Consider the following 15,561-nt stretch of genomic DNA (forward strand, 5'->3'; position numbering starts at 1 on the left):
TCCATGTTGGCCAGGCTGGTCTGGAACTCCTGACCTCAGGTGATCCACCTGCTTCGGCCTCACAAAGTGCTGGGATAACAGGCGTGAGCCGCCGTGCTCGGCCCCAGGCATAGTTTTAAATGACATTTATCTATTGGCTTTTCCATTGAGTTTTTAGTGTGATAAACTGATAATTTTTAACCATAAAGAAAGTTAACAACCCCTTATAACCACTTTAAAGTTTATTTTACAGCACTTTAATTGGAACATTATTTAACTACTGACCAGGACTGTTTACAAATGTGATAGTTGGCCTTCGAGACGATTAAAAACCTTTAAGTACTAAAATTTTACATCATGAATTAACTTAAGTGTTATGATGGTGAAAACAGAAGAAAATCTAAAGCAAACATATAATGATTTCCACAAAAACCATGTATTTCTCCCTTACATTAAAGGGAGGAAAGAAAGAAGGAAAAAGAAAAGGAGGGGAAAAGGGGGCGAGAAGAAAAAGAAAGAGTGCATGATAAGCAAGAAAAATTTCCCCCCAATTTGCAAAAAGAAGGGAAACTCTGAGGTCTCAGCAAATTAGGTACTCAACTGAGTCAGTTTATATTAAGGCATTTTCTTTACATATTATTGAATCCCATCATGCCTTTCATGTTGCCAGCAGCACCCTGTTGAAACTGCCTCATCATTGACTGAAGTCCTGCCATACCACCTAAGGCAAAAGTAGGGAAGTAGAGTTAAAAACAGATAATTATTAAGCAGAACTGGAAACATTTATTACTTTTGCCTAATAAGTACTTCTAAAAATACTGAATTCTGATTGCAATTTAGTTATCAGCCTTAAAGAACGAACCACCTAAAAATTTATATTATCCTTATCAATAAAAGAGAATGAATAGTCTGTCTTATGGAGTTATTGTGAGGAATAAATGAGGTGATACATAAAAAGATCTTAGGATACTACCTGTCACACAGTCAATACATCTAAACAAAAAATTTTTTTCTTATCAATTCAAAAAGGTCTTACTCTAAGTTACATAAAAAATAATCAATAGGGGATTATTCCATAGGACTTGCAAAAAGAAAAGAATTCATTTATTGAACATCTACTATATGCCCAGAATTTTACTGAATGTCTTCATATATATTACCTCATTTAATTGTCATAATTTCTTGATGAGATATGATCTGTGATTTTACTGAAGGGGAAAGTGCAGTTCAGAAAGTTTAAGGAACTCTGTAAAGGTTATACAGTCAAAGTAGAACTGAGGTTATATGACTCCTCAGTCATATAATTAAAAATATCCAGGTTCTAAAACAGATATGTGACTAAAAAGTCACCAGAACAAACAAAAGATGATTAAATAGCTTGCTCAAACATCACAGAGATGGCAGCAGAGGAGTGAATAAGACCTCATCTAATAAGCCCTATTACAATTTAATTCAACTTAGGATTCAGATGACCATTTCCCTGAAATCACACATTTTGAACAGATTTTTGTAATATTATAACAAAAGGCTTATATAATTAAAACTCAACCCTTATAAATTAAACTGCATTAGCAACTGCTAACAACTTGGTGTTTACCCATGTGATGAAGAACTCTAGGATCCATCATTTTGGCCATTTGTTGGTTCAATTTTGCCATCTGTGACTGGCTTACATTCTTAGACATGTCACCACCTGAGGAAAAAATAAAAAGATTTTGAGTCAGTATAGGAGGTAATATAATCAGTATAATCAGGGTATAATAGAAAGTTTGATGAAGTGAGTAAATACAAAGAAAAAAATTACATAATCCTATCACGCTAACAAAATTATCTCTATTTCTACATATTCCTTTCTAATCTTTATCTCAATTACATACTATTTTTTGAAGAAGCACATGTAAAATTCTATATAAAAGGACATTTAAAAGCCTTTTTTAAGGCTGCAATTTATGCTAATTACTTATTGTGAATAAGCCACTATTAGCAAAACTGTACCCAGTGTTTTATTTTTTATTTATTTATTTTGAGACGGAGTCTTACTCTGTCACCCAGGCTAGAGTGCAGCGGTGCGATCTTGGCTCACTGCAACCTCCGCCTCCCAGGTTCAAGTGATTCTCCCACCTCAGCCTCCCAAATAGCTGGGATTACAGGCACCCACCACCACACCTGGCTAATTTTTGTATTTTTAGTAGAGACAGGGTTTCACCATCTTGGCCAGGCTGGTCTCGAACACCTAACCTCGTGACCTACCCATCTCGGCCTCCCAGAGTCCTGGGATTACAGGTGTGAGCCACCACCCCTGGCCAGCCAGTGGTTTTTAATAGTAAGCTATAACAACTGCTTAATAGTGATACAGGGGAATGCTGGACAAAAGCTGAGTTTATAGACACGGGTTAATTAGCAAAGAGACTGGATGCCTGGTAGATGAATGTGAAAGTATGAGTCTGTTGGGCCAGGCATAGCAACCAAAAAAAAAAAGTATGAGTCTGAGAGAATGTCAAGATGTGCATGTATCTAAGAAGTTTTTTTTTTTTGAGACAGAGTCTAGCTCTGTCACCCAGGCTGGAGTGCAATGGCACGATCTTGGTCACTGCAACCTCCGCCTCCGGGGTTCACACCATTCTCCTGCCTCAGTCTCCCAAGCAGCTGGGACTACAGGCACGCGCCACCACGCCCAGCTGATTTTTGTATTTTTAGTAGAGACAGGGTTTCACCACTTCGGCCAGGATGGTTTCGATCTCTTGACCTCGTGATCTGCCCGCCTCGGCCTCCCAAAGTGCTGGGATTACAGGCGTGAGCCACGGTGCCTAGCCAGAAGTTTTCTTTAAGTAATGAAAACCTTCAGAGAATACAAAGACAAATAATGCAACTTCATTTGTCAAGGAATTTCTACACTATGTCAAAACACCACAGTAAAAAGGGCAGCCAATGAAAGAGATGAAGCCTGGGTGAGGTGGGTCACATTTGTAATTCCAGCACTTTGGGTGGCGAAGGGAGGCTGATTACTTGAGCTCAGGAGTTCAAGACCAGCCCGGGCAACATGGCGAAACACTGTCTCTACAAAAAAAAAAAAAAAAAAGCATTAGCTGGGTGTGACAGCACGCACCTATAGTCTCAGCTACTCAGGAGTCTCAGATTGGAGGATAGCTTGACCTTGGGAGGTCAAGGCTGCAGTGAGCCATGAGCATGCCATTGCACTCCAGCCTCCAGCCTGGGTGATAAAGCAAGACTGTCTCAAAACAAAACAAACAAAAAACAACAAAAAATAAATGCACTCTGAGCCAGAATAGGTAAAAACATCCTTTAGACAAGAGCTGTGCTCCTAAGAGGAAGGCAAGAGATATTCACTACAACAATGCATAGAATTGCTTCAACAACTTTTTTTTTTTTTTTTTTAAGACAGGCTCTTGCTCTGTCGCCCAGGCTGGAATGCAGTGCCCTAATCATGGCTCACTGCAGCCTTGCCCTCCTGGGATCATGGGATCCTCCTGCCTGGGCCTCTCAAAGTGCTGGGATTACAGGTGTGAGCCACCACACCCATCCAAAATTATTTATTTGAAAGGGGCATTAACTGTGGTACTTCTCAGAAGCATTTATAAAAAATGGGACTCAAAAACCCTCTTGATTCTCCAGTCACAGCTGGTTAATGTGAATAAATCATGTGAATTATAAATTATGAATGAAAGAGAAGATACGTTTTTATGATAAAATCTGTGAAAACCATTATATGATGAATAAAACTGAAGAAGCTGGGAATTCCATGCTCATTAGTGATTTATCCTAAGAGTTTGTTTATCAGCACTTAAAACTTCTAAAAAAGTATTTCAAGTTTGGTGTGACACAGCTGTGTGTATATCCACTGCCAACTTCATCTTGGGGTTATTCTTTTATTGAGGAATCAGTACATAGATAAGATCTGGATGGTGAATCTGTCCCATCAAGAATAGTCAGGACTACATGGGAAAGACATTACAGTGATGTAATGTGTTTATTAATCACTATCTGAAATAGCATGGGATGGTAGGAATTATAACCAGTTTTCAACATGTTTGTCTAATTTTTCTTCCTTGTCACAAAAGAGCAAATAGGATATCACAAGGAAAATAAGGAAAGCTTCAAATATAAAAGGTAATACTCATGCTTTTAGAAGCTATTCAGTGGTATTGTTCATCTTTGGAGCTTGTCTAATCAATATTTTTGGAAATAATAAATTCATTTTAATGGGTTTCAAGGCAAATTTTCACAGACTCTGAATTAGTTGTTTACATTATAGAAAAAAATTTAAAAGAGGACTGGAACAGTTGATAGTCTTTGGAAAAACTTATCTTTTTACGATACACAATACACAGCAAAATAAATTCCATTGAGATAAAAAGTCAAACACAAAATAAAACCAAAAAGAAGTAGAAGCCAGGCGTGGTAGCTTACGCCTGTAATCTCAGCGCACTTTGGGAAGCTAAGGCAGGTGAATCATTTGAGGTCAGGAGTTTGAGACCAGCCTGGCCAACATGGTGAAACCCTGTCTCTACTAAAAATACAAAAATTAGCTGGGCATGGTGGCACGTGCCTGAAATCCCAGCTATTCGGGAGACTGAGGCAGGAGAACTGCTTGAACCTAGGAGGTGGAGGTTGCAGTGAGCCAAGATCACGCCAGTGCACTCCAGCCTGGGCGACAGAGAGAGACTCTGTCTCAAAAAAAAAATAGAAGAAAATGGTGACAACTGTGGTATCAACATGAAGAAGGTTAACTTGATTACCTCTGTTAAAAAAAAAAAAAAAGGAAAAAATAAACATGGGGAAGCTGTTTATGAGCATAAAAGAAATAAAAAGAAAAGACAGGCTGGCTACATTAAAAAGAGCAACTACTATTCATTATAAAATATAAATAAAAATAAAAGGTAAATGAAAAACTGGGGGAAAATATTCAAAGACATAAACCAAAGATTTTAAGGAGTTATTACAAAGATAAAAGGGGGAAAAATGGAAGAACTGGACAGGTAACATGAAGAGGCGATTCACAGAGGAAATTCAAACCAGTAAATGTACAAAGAAATGTTAAACTTAATAACCTAAACACACATATTGAGAAAACATTCAACCATTACAATGGAAATGAGGCCGGATGTTGTGGCTCAAGCCTGTAATCCCAGCACTTTGGAAGGCCAAGGCGGGCACATCATTTGAGGTCAGGAGTTCAAGACCAGCCTGGCCAACATAGTGAAACCCCGTCTCTACTAAAAATTAGCCAGGCGGTAGTGGTGCATGCCTGTAATCCCAGTTACTCAGGAGGCTGAGACAGGAGAATCGTTTGAGCCTGGGAAGCAGAGGCTACAGTGAGCCGAGATCGTGCCACCACACTCCAGTCTGGGTGACAGAGAGAGACTGTCTCAAAATAATATAAATAAACAAATAAATATAATGGGAATTATATTACTACAAAATTTATTTAGCATCTACTATGTTTCCCATCAAAACAGACAAAATTCCTGGTCTCACGGAACTGCACAAAAACTAATCTGATATAGAAGTGAATGAATCAGCCTAACTGTCCAAAAGAGTGGCATTACATTAGACAAAGATACATGCATAACTGGAAAAGTATTACTCAGCAGTTAAGAAGTGTGTGTGTGTGTTTTTGGGGGATGGAGTCTCACTCTGTTGCTCAGCACTCTGTTGCTCAGGCTAGAGTACAGTGGTGTAATCTCGGCTCACTGCAACCTCCGCCTCCTGGGTTCAAGTGATTCTCCTGCCTCAGCCTCCCGAGTAGCTGAGATTACAGGTATGCCCCATGATGCCCGGCTATTTTTTGTATTTTAAGCAGAGACAGGGTTTCACCATGCTAGCCAGACTGGTCTTGAACTCCTGACCTCAAGTGATCCGCCCACCTCAGCCTCCCAAAGTGCTAGGATGACACGTATGAGCCATCGCGCCCGGCCAAGAATTATATTTTGAAGAATATTTGACAACACGGAAAAATAGTTAATGATGTATCAGAAGAAAACTTAGTTATAATAACTGTTATTTGCAGTAGGATCCACTGGATTCTCTGGGGAGTAAAGGTAATGCGTTGGTTTTTTTCCTTATATTATCTAAATTTAATACAATGTGTTCACAAAAAGAAAAGCATTATTATTTTTTTCATTTACCCACGCTACACAGATGTAAAGTTTTTTTAATATTAATGTTTATTACCTTAAATATGAAAACAGATAAATCATGGGTCACATAAATCCTGGAAGTGCTTGAAAATAACATGAAATTCAGCTGTGAATTTTCCAGTACTGGCAGTACTCTTAACTTTGTACTCAACTTCCTTTCTTTTCAGTCTGTTAACTAATAACAAGCTTATTTTTCTTACCTTTGAAAAGTCCTTTGATACCTCCCATCTTTTTCACCATCTGTGCAAACTTGGTATATTGTGTCAAAAGTTCTTGAACATCTCTTGTTGATACACCTGATCCTCTTGCTACTCTTTGGATTCTTCCAGGTTGTTTACTAAAAACTTTGGCACCATCCGTACTGTCTAGTTCTGTAGACAAGAGTCAGTTACTCTCACACACAATTATCATTCACCATCAAAGCAGTTATGTGCAAATGGGCAATATATAACTTCAAAGAGCTTAGCAGATATGTTTTTAAAGTGATAACTATCTCATTTTTCTTTTTATATTACAAAATATCTTACTTATAGAAAAACAGATATAATATATAGTCAAACTACCACCCCAATTTAACAAATGTTATCATTCGCTATGTTTGCTTTTGAGTTTTAAAACTTAAACACGGAGGCCGGGCATGGTAGCTCACGCCTGTAATCCCAGCACTTTGTGAGGCCAAGGCAGGCAGCTCATGAGGTCAGGAGTTCGACATCAGCCTGGCCAATATGGTGAAACCCGTCTTTACTAATAACACAAAAATCAGCTGGGCATGGTGGCATGCGCCTGTAGTCCCAGCCACTTGGGCGGCTGAGGCAGAAGAATTGCTTGAACCTGCCAGGCAGAGGTTTCAGTGAGCCAAGATTGCGCCATTGCACTCCAGCCTGGACAACAGAGCAAGATTCCATCTCAAAAAAAAAAAAAAGAAAGAAAGAAAATACAGAATATATTCAAAAGAACATTTATAGTATTCACAAGCTATAAAAACAATAAAACAAACGTACTTTTTGCTATAAAAACAATAAAACACACATGTACTTTCCCTACAGTTTAAGTAAACTATTAATAGAATGTTTTGAGACCCCATGTCCACCACTTCCATACTTCATATGTCTACCCTCTCTAGGCCCTCCAAACACCAGAGGTATATGGTATATTTAAAAAATGAACACAAATGCTCACCTTAGCTCTATCGTAAATATTAATCATGAATTCATAAATGCAGACTATATAAGCAAGCAGAAGGAGGTAGGTTCTATCCATAATCAACAAAAAAATTATTTCCTATAATCAAGTAATTACTACTACTAGTATTTTAATTCTCTGAGTAGCTTTAAGAGTGAATTAATGGTCAGGCGCGGTGGCTCAAGCCTGTAATCCCAGCACTTTGGGAGGCCGAAACGGGCAGATTACGAGGTCAGGAGATTGAGACCATCCTGGCTAACACGGTGAAACCCCATCTCTACTAAAAAATACAAAAAAAAAAAAACCAGCTGGGCGAGGTGGCGGGCGCCTGTAGTCCCAGCTACTTGGGAGGCTGAGGCAGGAGAATGGCGTAAACCCGGGAGGCGGAGTTGCAGTGAGCTGAGATCCGGCCACTGCACTCCAGCCTGCAGCCTGGGCGGCAGAGCGAGACCCTGTCTCAAAAAAAAAAAAAAAAAAAAAAAAGAGCGAATTAATTCCCACAGTTGTTTGATGACTCTTAGAATATGAGGTGCATTTCTTCAGTTGCATGCAATCTCAGGAATGGAATGGACTTTAGTCAAAATGTCCATTATGTCTGCATTCCTTCTGCAATATCCCCCAAATAAATGGTTATCTAGCCTTGGTCTTCCTATCCCCAGGAGAAGATGACCTGCTATCTAATGCAAAGCTATCTATGCCATTCTGTTATACTTAGGGGAAAATCTTTTCTTTACACATACTAAATTGAAATCCGTTTACCTGGCACTTCCATTCCCATTCATGTATATGTCTCCTTGCCACACATAAAAAATAAGGCTTTCAAAATCTTTTTTTTTTTTGAGACAGAGTGTTGCTCTGTCACTCAGGCCGCAGTGCAGTGGTGCAAGCTTGGCTCACTGCAACCACCAACTCCAGCATTCAAGCGATTCTCCCACCTGAGGCTCCCGAGTAGCTGGGTCTGTAGTCACACGCCACCACAGCCAGCTAATTTTTTTTGTAGTTTTAGTAAAGACAGGGTTTCACCATGTTGCCCAGGCTGGTCTCAAACTCCTGACCTCAAGTGATCCTCCCAAAATGCTGGGATTACAGGTGAGAGTCACCACACCTGGCCAGCTTTCAAATGCATAGGCCATTATGTCTCCTGTGAATTTTCGCTGGATGACAAATATCCAACTCTTGACTCTTCTAACATGGTTTAGAACCCCATTTATCATCCTGATTTCCTATATCTTCTAATTTGTCTATACCGTCTAAGTATATTGTCCAGAAGTCAACTGAAATCCAGTTGAAGTCTAATTATCAATGCAATACTAACAAAGACACAATATCTCAAAATAAAGTCACGATCAAAACCTCCAAATCCATTTCATAAATGCAGCTTTTAAGCCACATCTTCCTTATAAAAGATTTATGAAATATATATAATATTCCTTCCAACAGCTCAAATCAAATGAAAGAAAAACTAATAGCAGCACATCATAGCAAGCAATATGACAGAGTTAAGCAAATAGAGGAAGGGGCCTTCATTCAAAGAAGGAAGGAAGTCAGGAAAGGTTCTATACTGGGCAAATTACTCAACTTCCCTGTACCAGTTTCCTAATTTGAAAAAGGCAGATAATAACTGAATATGCTATAGGAGTTGTTATGATGATAAAATGAATTAACATATTTAAAGTGATCAGGACAGTGCCTGGCACAGAATGGACACTTCAGACATGCCGCAATTATGAATTCTGCGTGAAACATTTTTGCAGTGTTAGAGACGATGAGGAAGAAGACAACCTTAAAAGAAAAGGACAATCTTATTTGGGTTAGTATGAAAACCTGGAGCTCAGGAAAAAGAGACTACAAAAAATAACAATAAATTAGATAGTAGATAAAGCACAGATATGAAAAATTGTTCAAATTGTTAGAATATTACATAAACTTAGTTGATAAAGCAGCAGCAGCAGGGTTTGACAGAACTGACTCCAACTTTGGAAGAAGTTCTACTGTGGGTAAAATGCTATCGAACAGCATTGAATACTACCGAGAAATCTTTTGTGAAAAGAAGAGTCAATCAATTGGGCAAATTTCATTCTTGTGTTTTAAGAAACTGCCACAGCCACCTTGACCTTTGGCAACCATCACTGTAATCAGTTCGCAGTCATCGACATCAAGCTAAGATCCTCCATCAGCAAAGATTAGAATGCAATGAAGGCTTAGATGATCATTAGCATTTTTGGCAATAAACTATTTTTTTATTTTTTCTTTTGAGACAGAGTCTCTGTCACCCAGGCTGGAGTGCAGTGGCACGATCTCGGCTCACTGCAACCTCTGCCCCCCGAGTTCAAGTGATTCTCCTGCCTCAGCCTCCCAAGTAGCTGGGATTACAGGCGTGTGCCACCACGCCTGGCTAATTTTTTTCGTATTTTTAGTAGAAACAGGGTTTTACCACGTTAGCTAGGCTGGTATCAAACTCCTGACCTCAGGTGATCCACCTGCCTCAGCCTCCCAAAGTACTGGGATCACAGGTGTCGTAAGCCACCACACCCAGCCAACAAGAAACTATTTTTAAACTAAGGTATATACATTGTTTTTTAGACATAATGCTCTTGCACACTTAATAGACTACAGTATATGTATGTGTAAACATAACTTTTATATACACTGGAAAACCAAAAAAATCTGTATGACTCACTTTACTGCATGATATTTCCTTTACTGCAGTGGTCTAGAACCAAACCCACAGTATCTCTGAGGTATGCCTTTATAGGGTCAGGGAACAGAGCAGTATAATGAGAAAACTGAAACCTTATGTTTCAGACCGAAAGAATTTTCTAAGCATTGCTTAAGCTATCCATTTCTTAGTTTCCCAATGTATGTTAGCCATATTAAAGCTATGAAGAGACTTTTAGTAAATTTTTTTTTTTCATCGAGGCAGGGTCTTGCTATGTTGGCCAGGTTGGTCTTAAACTCCTGGCCTCAAGTAATTCTCCCACCTTGGCCTGCCAAAGTACTAGGATTACAGGCGTGAGCCACCTCACCTGGCCAAATTTAACTCTTTAAAAACTAGCATTCCACCAAATTTGACTACAGAGTTCTCCTTTTAAGTTATCTCTATCAACATCATGAAGAACTAGTGTTCTTTCCTTGTATCTCATTTGGAGTATTGTAGTAGACATTTCTCTCACTGATGAAGGCAATCCAATGATCATAACCCTTTGAGTAAGAGCTTTCAAGCTATTACAAATCTACCTAAAAATAATCTTTCAGTCTAAATTTCTCCCCATCTTGTCCACAAGAACACAGTGAAACTCTCATCTTACTGATATTCAGAACATTGTCCCCTGAGGAAAATAATCTGCCATCTTACCTTGATCATTCATACTATCCATTATTGTCATTAATTTCTTTAGCCTTGCCATTGACTCCTGTTCATTTCCTTTGCTCATAAAATCTGTTCCAAAACCAGGGATCATCCCCTAAAACAGATTTAAACATAAAGTCAATAATAGCTTAAGATTAATAGTTCAAAATGTCCACATTTAACTATTAGGTTTAATATTGACACTAAGTCTTAAGATACCTATTTTTACCCAAATGTAAAAATAATTAAAGCAAGTGTATCTATTCTTAGAAAATTTAACGAAAACAAAAGAAGGTATAAACTTTTAAGGATAACTAACCAAGATCTGACTGAAGGGGCCCATTTTCATGATATTTTGAAATTGCTCATACATGTCTCGCAACGTAAACTGACCTGAAATACAATATAAATAATTTGGATATATTACAGTATGTACATTTCCATTCAACAAAACTAATTTCATCCTTAATCATGAATTCATCTTGAAGCATACTTATAAAATATATAATCAATAAATATTCACCAAGCAGTTACCATGTGCAAGATGACAGGATGAATGCTGGGGAGAATATATAGACACATAGACAGGTCCTATCCTAGAGAAGCTAACATTCTATCTGAGAAAACACATATACAGACACACAAGAAACCTGAAAACAAGGCACATAAACTATCCCTACTAGGATGAGTAAAATTTTAAAGGTTGACAATATCAAAAGTTAAAGAGGATGTGGACCATAAAGAACTGCCATATATTGTTGGTGACAGAATAGCAAAACACTTTAGAAGATTGTTTGGAGTTTCTTAAATAGCTTAGGGATCTATGAACAGGAAAATGGATACCTGTGGAAAAAAATACTATTCAGCAATAAAAAGAACAAACTATAGATAAGTACGACTACATGAATGAATATCAAAATATGCTTAGAGAAAACAGATTGGAAAAAAAAGGATATATTCAGAATTTCTTTATTTTTTTAAGAGGGTTGTGCTCTATCACCGAAACTGGATTGCAGTGGTACTGTCATAACTAACTGGTAGCCTCAAACTCCTGAGCTCAAGTGACCTCCCCGCCTCAGTCTCCAGTGTAGTTAGGACTATGGATGCATGCCACTGGATTTTTCTAAGAGATATGGGTCTCACTATGTTGTCCAGGCTGGTCTCAAACTCCTGGTCTCAAATGATCCTCCCACCTTGGCCTCCTAAAGCACTGGGATTACAGTATGAGCCACCATGCATAGCCCAAGACTTCTATAATAAGAAGTATTACTGGGAAAGGGCATAAGCAAACCTTTTAAAGTAATGGAAATGTTCTGTTTCTTGACTGGGTGTGGGTTACTGTGCATTTGTTAAAAAAATAAAGATATCCTTAGGATTTGAGCATTTCATTGTATGTATATTAATCTAAGCTTTAAAAACAGGGATGGAACAAGCCAAAAGAGAAAGTATTTTCTATTTATGTCCTAAAGATAAAAAGAGAAAAGGTATTTGATTCAGGCATTCTGAATTTGAAGTGGCAGTACAATATCTTAAAAGAAACGTTACAGCAGGCAACTAGAAACGCAGAATTAAACAGTGGAAGAGAGGATTACGGTTGAAATACATATTTGGCCATTTATACAGAAGTGATAATTAAAGCTAGGATAATATAAGAAATCTACAGACATGGAACTTGGAGTATGAAAACAGAAAAGGCAGAAAACACTTAAATATTAGGAACCAAGGAAAACAAGAAAGGTCACTACATGTGGAAATTAGGAGACCCTTGGAGATCTCAGAATGAGTAGAATATTAGGAACAGAAACAAAAATGTAGAGACTTCAGGAGAGTCAGGAGTAAGAAAGGAAACAGAGTAGGAATATACACCGAGCTTCGTAGTGCTAGCAGAAACAGTGGTAGGATTATTCAAGATAGAAAAAGGAAGGAGTGGCCAGGCATGGTGGCTCATGCCTGTAATCCCAGCACTTTGGAAGGCCGAGGTGGGTGGATCACCTAAGGCCAGGAGTTCAAGATCAGCCTGGCCAACATGGTGAAACCCCATCTCTACTAAAAATATCAAAATTAGCCAGGCGTGGTGGTGCACACCTGTAGTCCCAGCTACTGGGGAGGCTGAGGCAGAATTGCTTCAAACTGGGAGGTGGAGGTTACAGTGAGCTGAGATTGTGCCAATGCACTCCAGTCTGGGCGACAAGAGTGAAACTCTGTGCCAAAAAAAAGAAAAGAAAAGAAAAAAAGGGGCAAAGAAACAGGCAACGAAGTATAAATTCATTCATTCAATAGTTACTGAAGGCCTACTATGTGCCAGACACTGTGCTAGGTACTGTGAACATAAAAGATGAATAACACAGCTATGACCTCTACCTTCACCGTCAAGCAGGAAAAACAGACATCAAATAATTGTGGTCAATACAAAAATTAATTGTAGGAAGTGATAGAAACATCTGTCAGAAGGTTCCAACTCAGTCTAGGGTTCAGGTGAAATGTCCCTGAAGAAGGACATTTAAGGAGAAATCTGAAGTATAAGTAGCAGTTAGCCATCTTTGCCAGAGATGATGGCAGAGGTAAGAAGAGAGATAGAGGGACAAGCAAAGCCAACAGCCCAGATGTGAGACAGGAATGTACATTTGAGAAACTAAAAGAAGTCCAGCATAGCTGACACACAGAATACTAAGAACAACAGTGCTAAAACACCACATGGAAGATGTGAGCTAGATCGTAAAATCGGTTAAAAACTTTATAAGGGCAAAAGAAAGCCATTAAAGAATTTTAAGAAGAGCAGTAATGGGATCGGATTTGCAGTTTTGAAAGATTATTTTGGGCTGTAGTATGAAAAAATACATCAAAGGGGAAGAGTACAGGAAGCTGGAAGATCTGTTGAAAGACTTACAATAAGAAGATCTAGGAAAGAGATGAACTAGCATAGTTGTGGGGCGGCTACAGAGAAGGGGATGGAATGGAGATATTTAGGAGGTAGGAACACTAGGACTAGTTAACTGATGGAGAAAGGCAGAGTGAGGAAGAAAAAATAATGACACCCAAGTTTCTGACTCTGGCAACAATATAAATGATGTTAATATTCACTGATGAGACAACGAGGTGAGAGGTTGGGATGGGAATAAGGATATGCTGAATTTGAGATGTCTATGAAACATCCAAGAATGGTCTAGTAAACAGATACATGAGTCTGAAGCGCCTGAGAAAGATGACTTAGAATGATCCCTGAGAAAGACTAGCATTTAAGAGAAAGGTAAAGGCACAATTATCTGGTAAGATGAGTGAGAAGAAGCAAAGAGGCAAATAGTTGCTATGGTAATTAAAGATTATTTTTAGAACAACTGGAATGGTCGAGAATAATATACACGGAGTGTTTATGATGTGCCAGACATTGTACGTGCATCGGCGAATGCAGACTTCACAACCATATGAAGTGGTTAGTATTATGTACTTTTTATAGATGGCAAAATTGAGGCTAAGTAATTTCAAAAAGTTATACAGCTGAAAAATAGATCAGAGATACAAACACCAGTATGTTATATTTAAGAACCTGAGCTCCTAATCGAGTAATATCCTTCTCTACAGGAGGGGTCTTTCATGTGGGGTAAAGAAAATGTGGTATATTTAATTTCATCCTTGTGTTCTTACTTTTAACCTGTTTAACTTCAAGGAACCAGCCAAGCACAGTGGCTCACACCTGTAATCCCAGCACTTTGGGAGGCCGAGGTGGGCGGATCACCTGAGGTCAGCAGTTCAAGACCAGCCTGGCCAACATGGCGAAACCTCATCTCTACTAAAAATACAAAAATTAGCCAGGCCTGGTGGTACGTGCCTGTAATCCCAGCTCCTCAGGAGGCTGAGGCAGAAGAATCACTTGAACCCAGGAGGCAGAGTTGGCAGCAAGCCAAGATTGCACCACTGCACTCCAGCCTGGATAACAGAGTGAGACTCCATCTTAAAAAACAAACAAACAAACAAACAAACAAACATTTCAAGGAACCTAGTGAAAGCCTTGATTTTAATCTTAATTTTATTACAATAAAGAAAATAAAAACACTGAATTCTGTAACTGCTCAGGCACCTAGATTTTAAATGATTTGCATATAAATCATCTAAAATAAGCAGAAGATCTGACTCTAATAGATATTATATTTCAAACAACTTAATAGTAACTTTATTTAAAAAAAAGTCAATGGAAGACATCTGAGATGAAGTGCTTTTTTGTCACTCATATACCATGTTTCAACTTCTCTATAAGTGCTTCATTGTCATCCAACTTCAACTCGTTGACTTTATCTATCAGTCCTTCAATGTCGCCCATACCTATAAGATGCAAAAAAGAAAAATTAACAGCTAATACTATACCCTGCTTTACATTATACAAAACACACTCACATACATAATAACCTTGTGAGGTTATTATGATAGGTATTCTTACTACACTACACAAATGAGAAAACCAAAGCTAAGAAAGTTAAGTGGCATGGCCAGGCACGGTGGCTCATGCCTGTAATCCCAGCAGTTTGGGAGGCTGAGGTGGGTGGGTCACCTGAGGTCAGGAGTTCGAGACTAGCCTGGCCAACTGGTGAAACCCCGTCTTTACTAAAAATAAAAAAAATTAGCTGGACCTGGTGGTGCACGCCTATAATCCCAGCCACTTGGGAGGCTAAGGCAGGAAAATCGCTTGAACCCAGAAGGTAGAAGTTGCAGTGAACTGAGATCCCGCCATTGCACTCCAGCATGGGTGACAAGAGCGAAACTCCCATCTCAAAAAAAAAAAGTTAAGTAGCAACAAACAAGTTGCAAAGCAGGGACTGCAGCCCAGGGTTTAACTCCAAATTCCATGCTCTCTAACTATACCACCTTGAGACATTGCCTAAGTATTATTGCCCTTACATC

The 15,561-nt window shown here is 38.7% G+C and overlaps 1 protein-coding gene across 1 annotated transcript in view; it reads right to left on the minus strand.

Annotated features, from left to right (window-relative positions):
- Nucleotides 1–202: 202 nt before the first annotated feature.
- SRP54 (signal recognition particle 54) overlaps nucleotides 203–15,561 on the minus strand; it is a 46,326-nt gene continuing 30,967 nt past the window's right edge. The window contains exons 11-16 of the mRNA XM_010377366.2: nucleotides 14,899–14,985; nucleotides 10,988–11,061; nucleotides 10,675–10,783; nucleotides 6,338–6,508; nucleotides 1,577–1,672; nucleotides 203–700 (exon numbers count right to left, since the gene is read on the minus strand). Coding sequence (XP_010375668.1) covers nucleotides 609–700; nucleotides 1,577–1,672; nucleotides 6,338–6,508; nucleotides 10,675–10,783; nucleotides 10,988–11,061; nucleotides 14,899–14,985 — 629 coding nt within the window. The 3' untranslated portion in view covers nucleotides 203–608. The remainder of the gene's footprint in view (nucleotides 701–1,576; nucleotides 1,673–6,337; nucleotides 6,509–10,674; nucleotides 10,784–10,987; nucleotides 11,062–14,898; nucleotides 14,986–15,561) is intronic.

Source organism: Rhinopithecus roxellana, chromosome 5 (assembly GCF_007565055.1).
Source record: "Rhinopithecus roxellana isolate Shanxi Qingling chromosome 5, ASM756505v1, whole genome shotgun sequence".
NCBI classification, from domain to species: Eukaryota; Metazoa; Chordata; class Mammalia; order Primates; family Cercopithecidae; genus Rhinopithecus; species Rhinopithecus roxellana.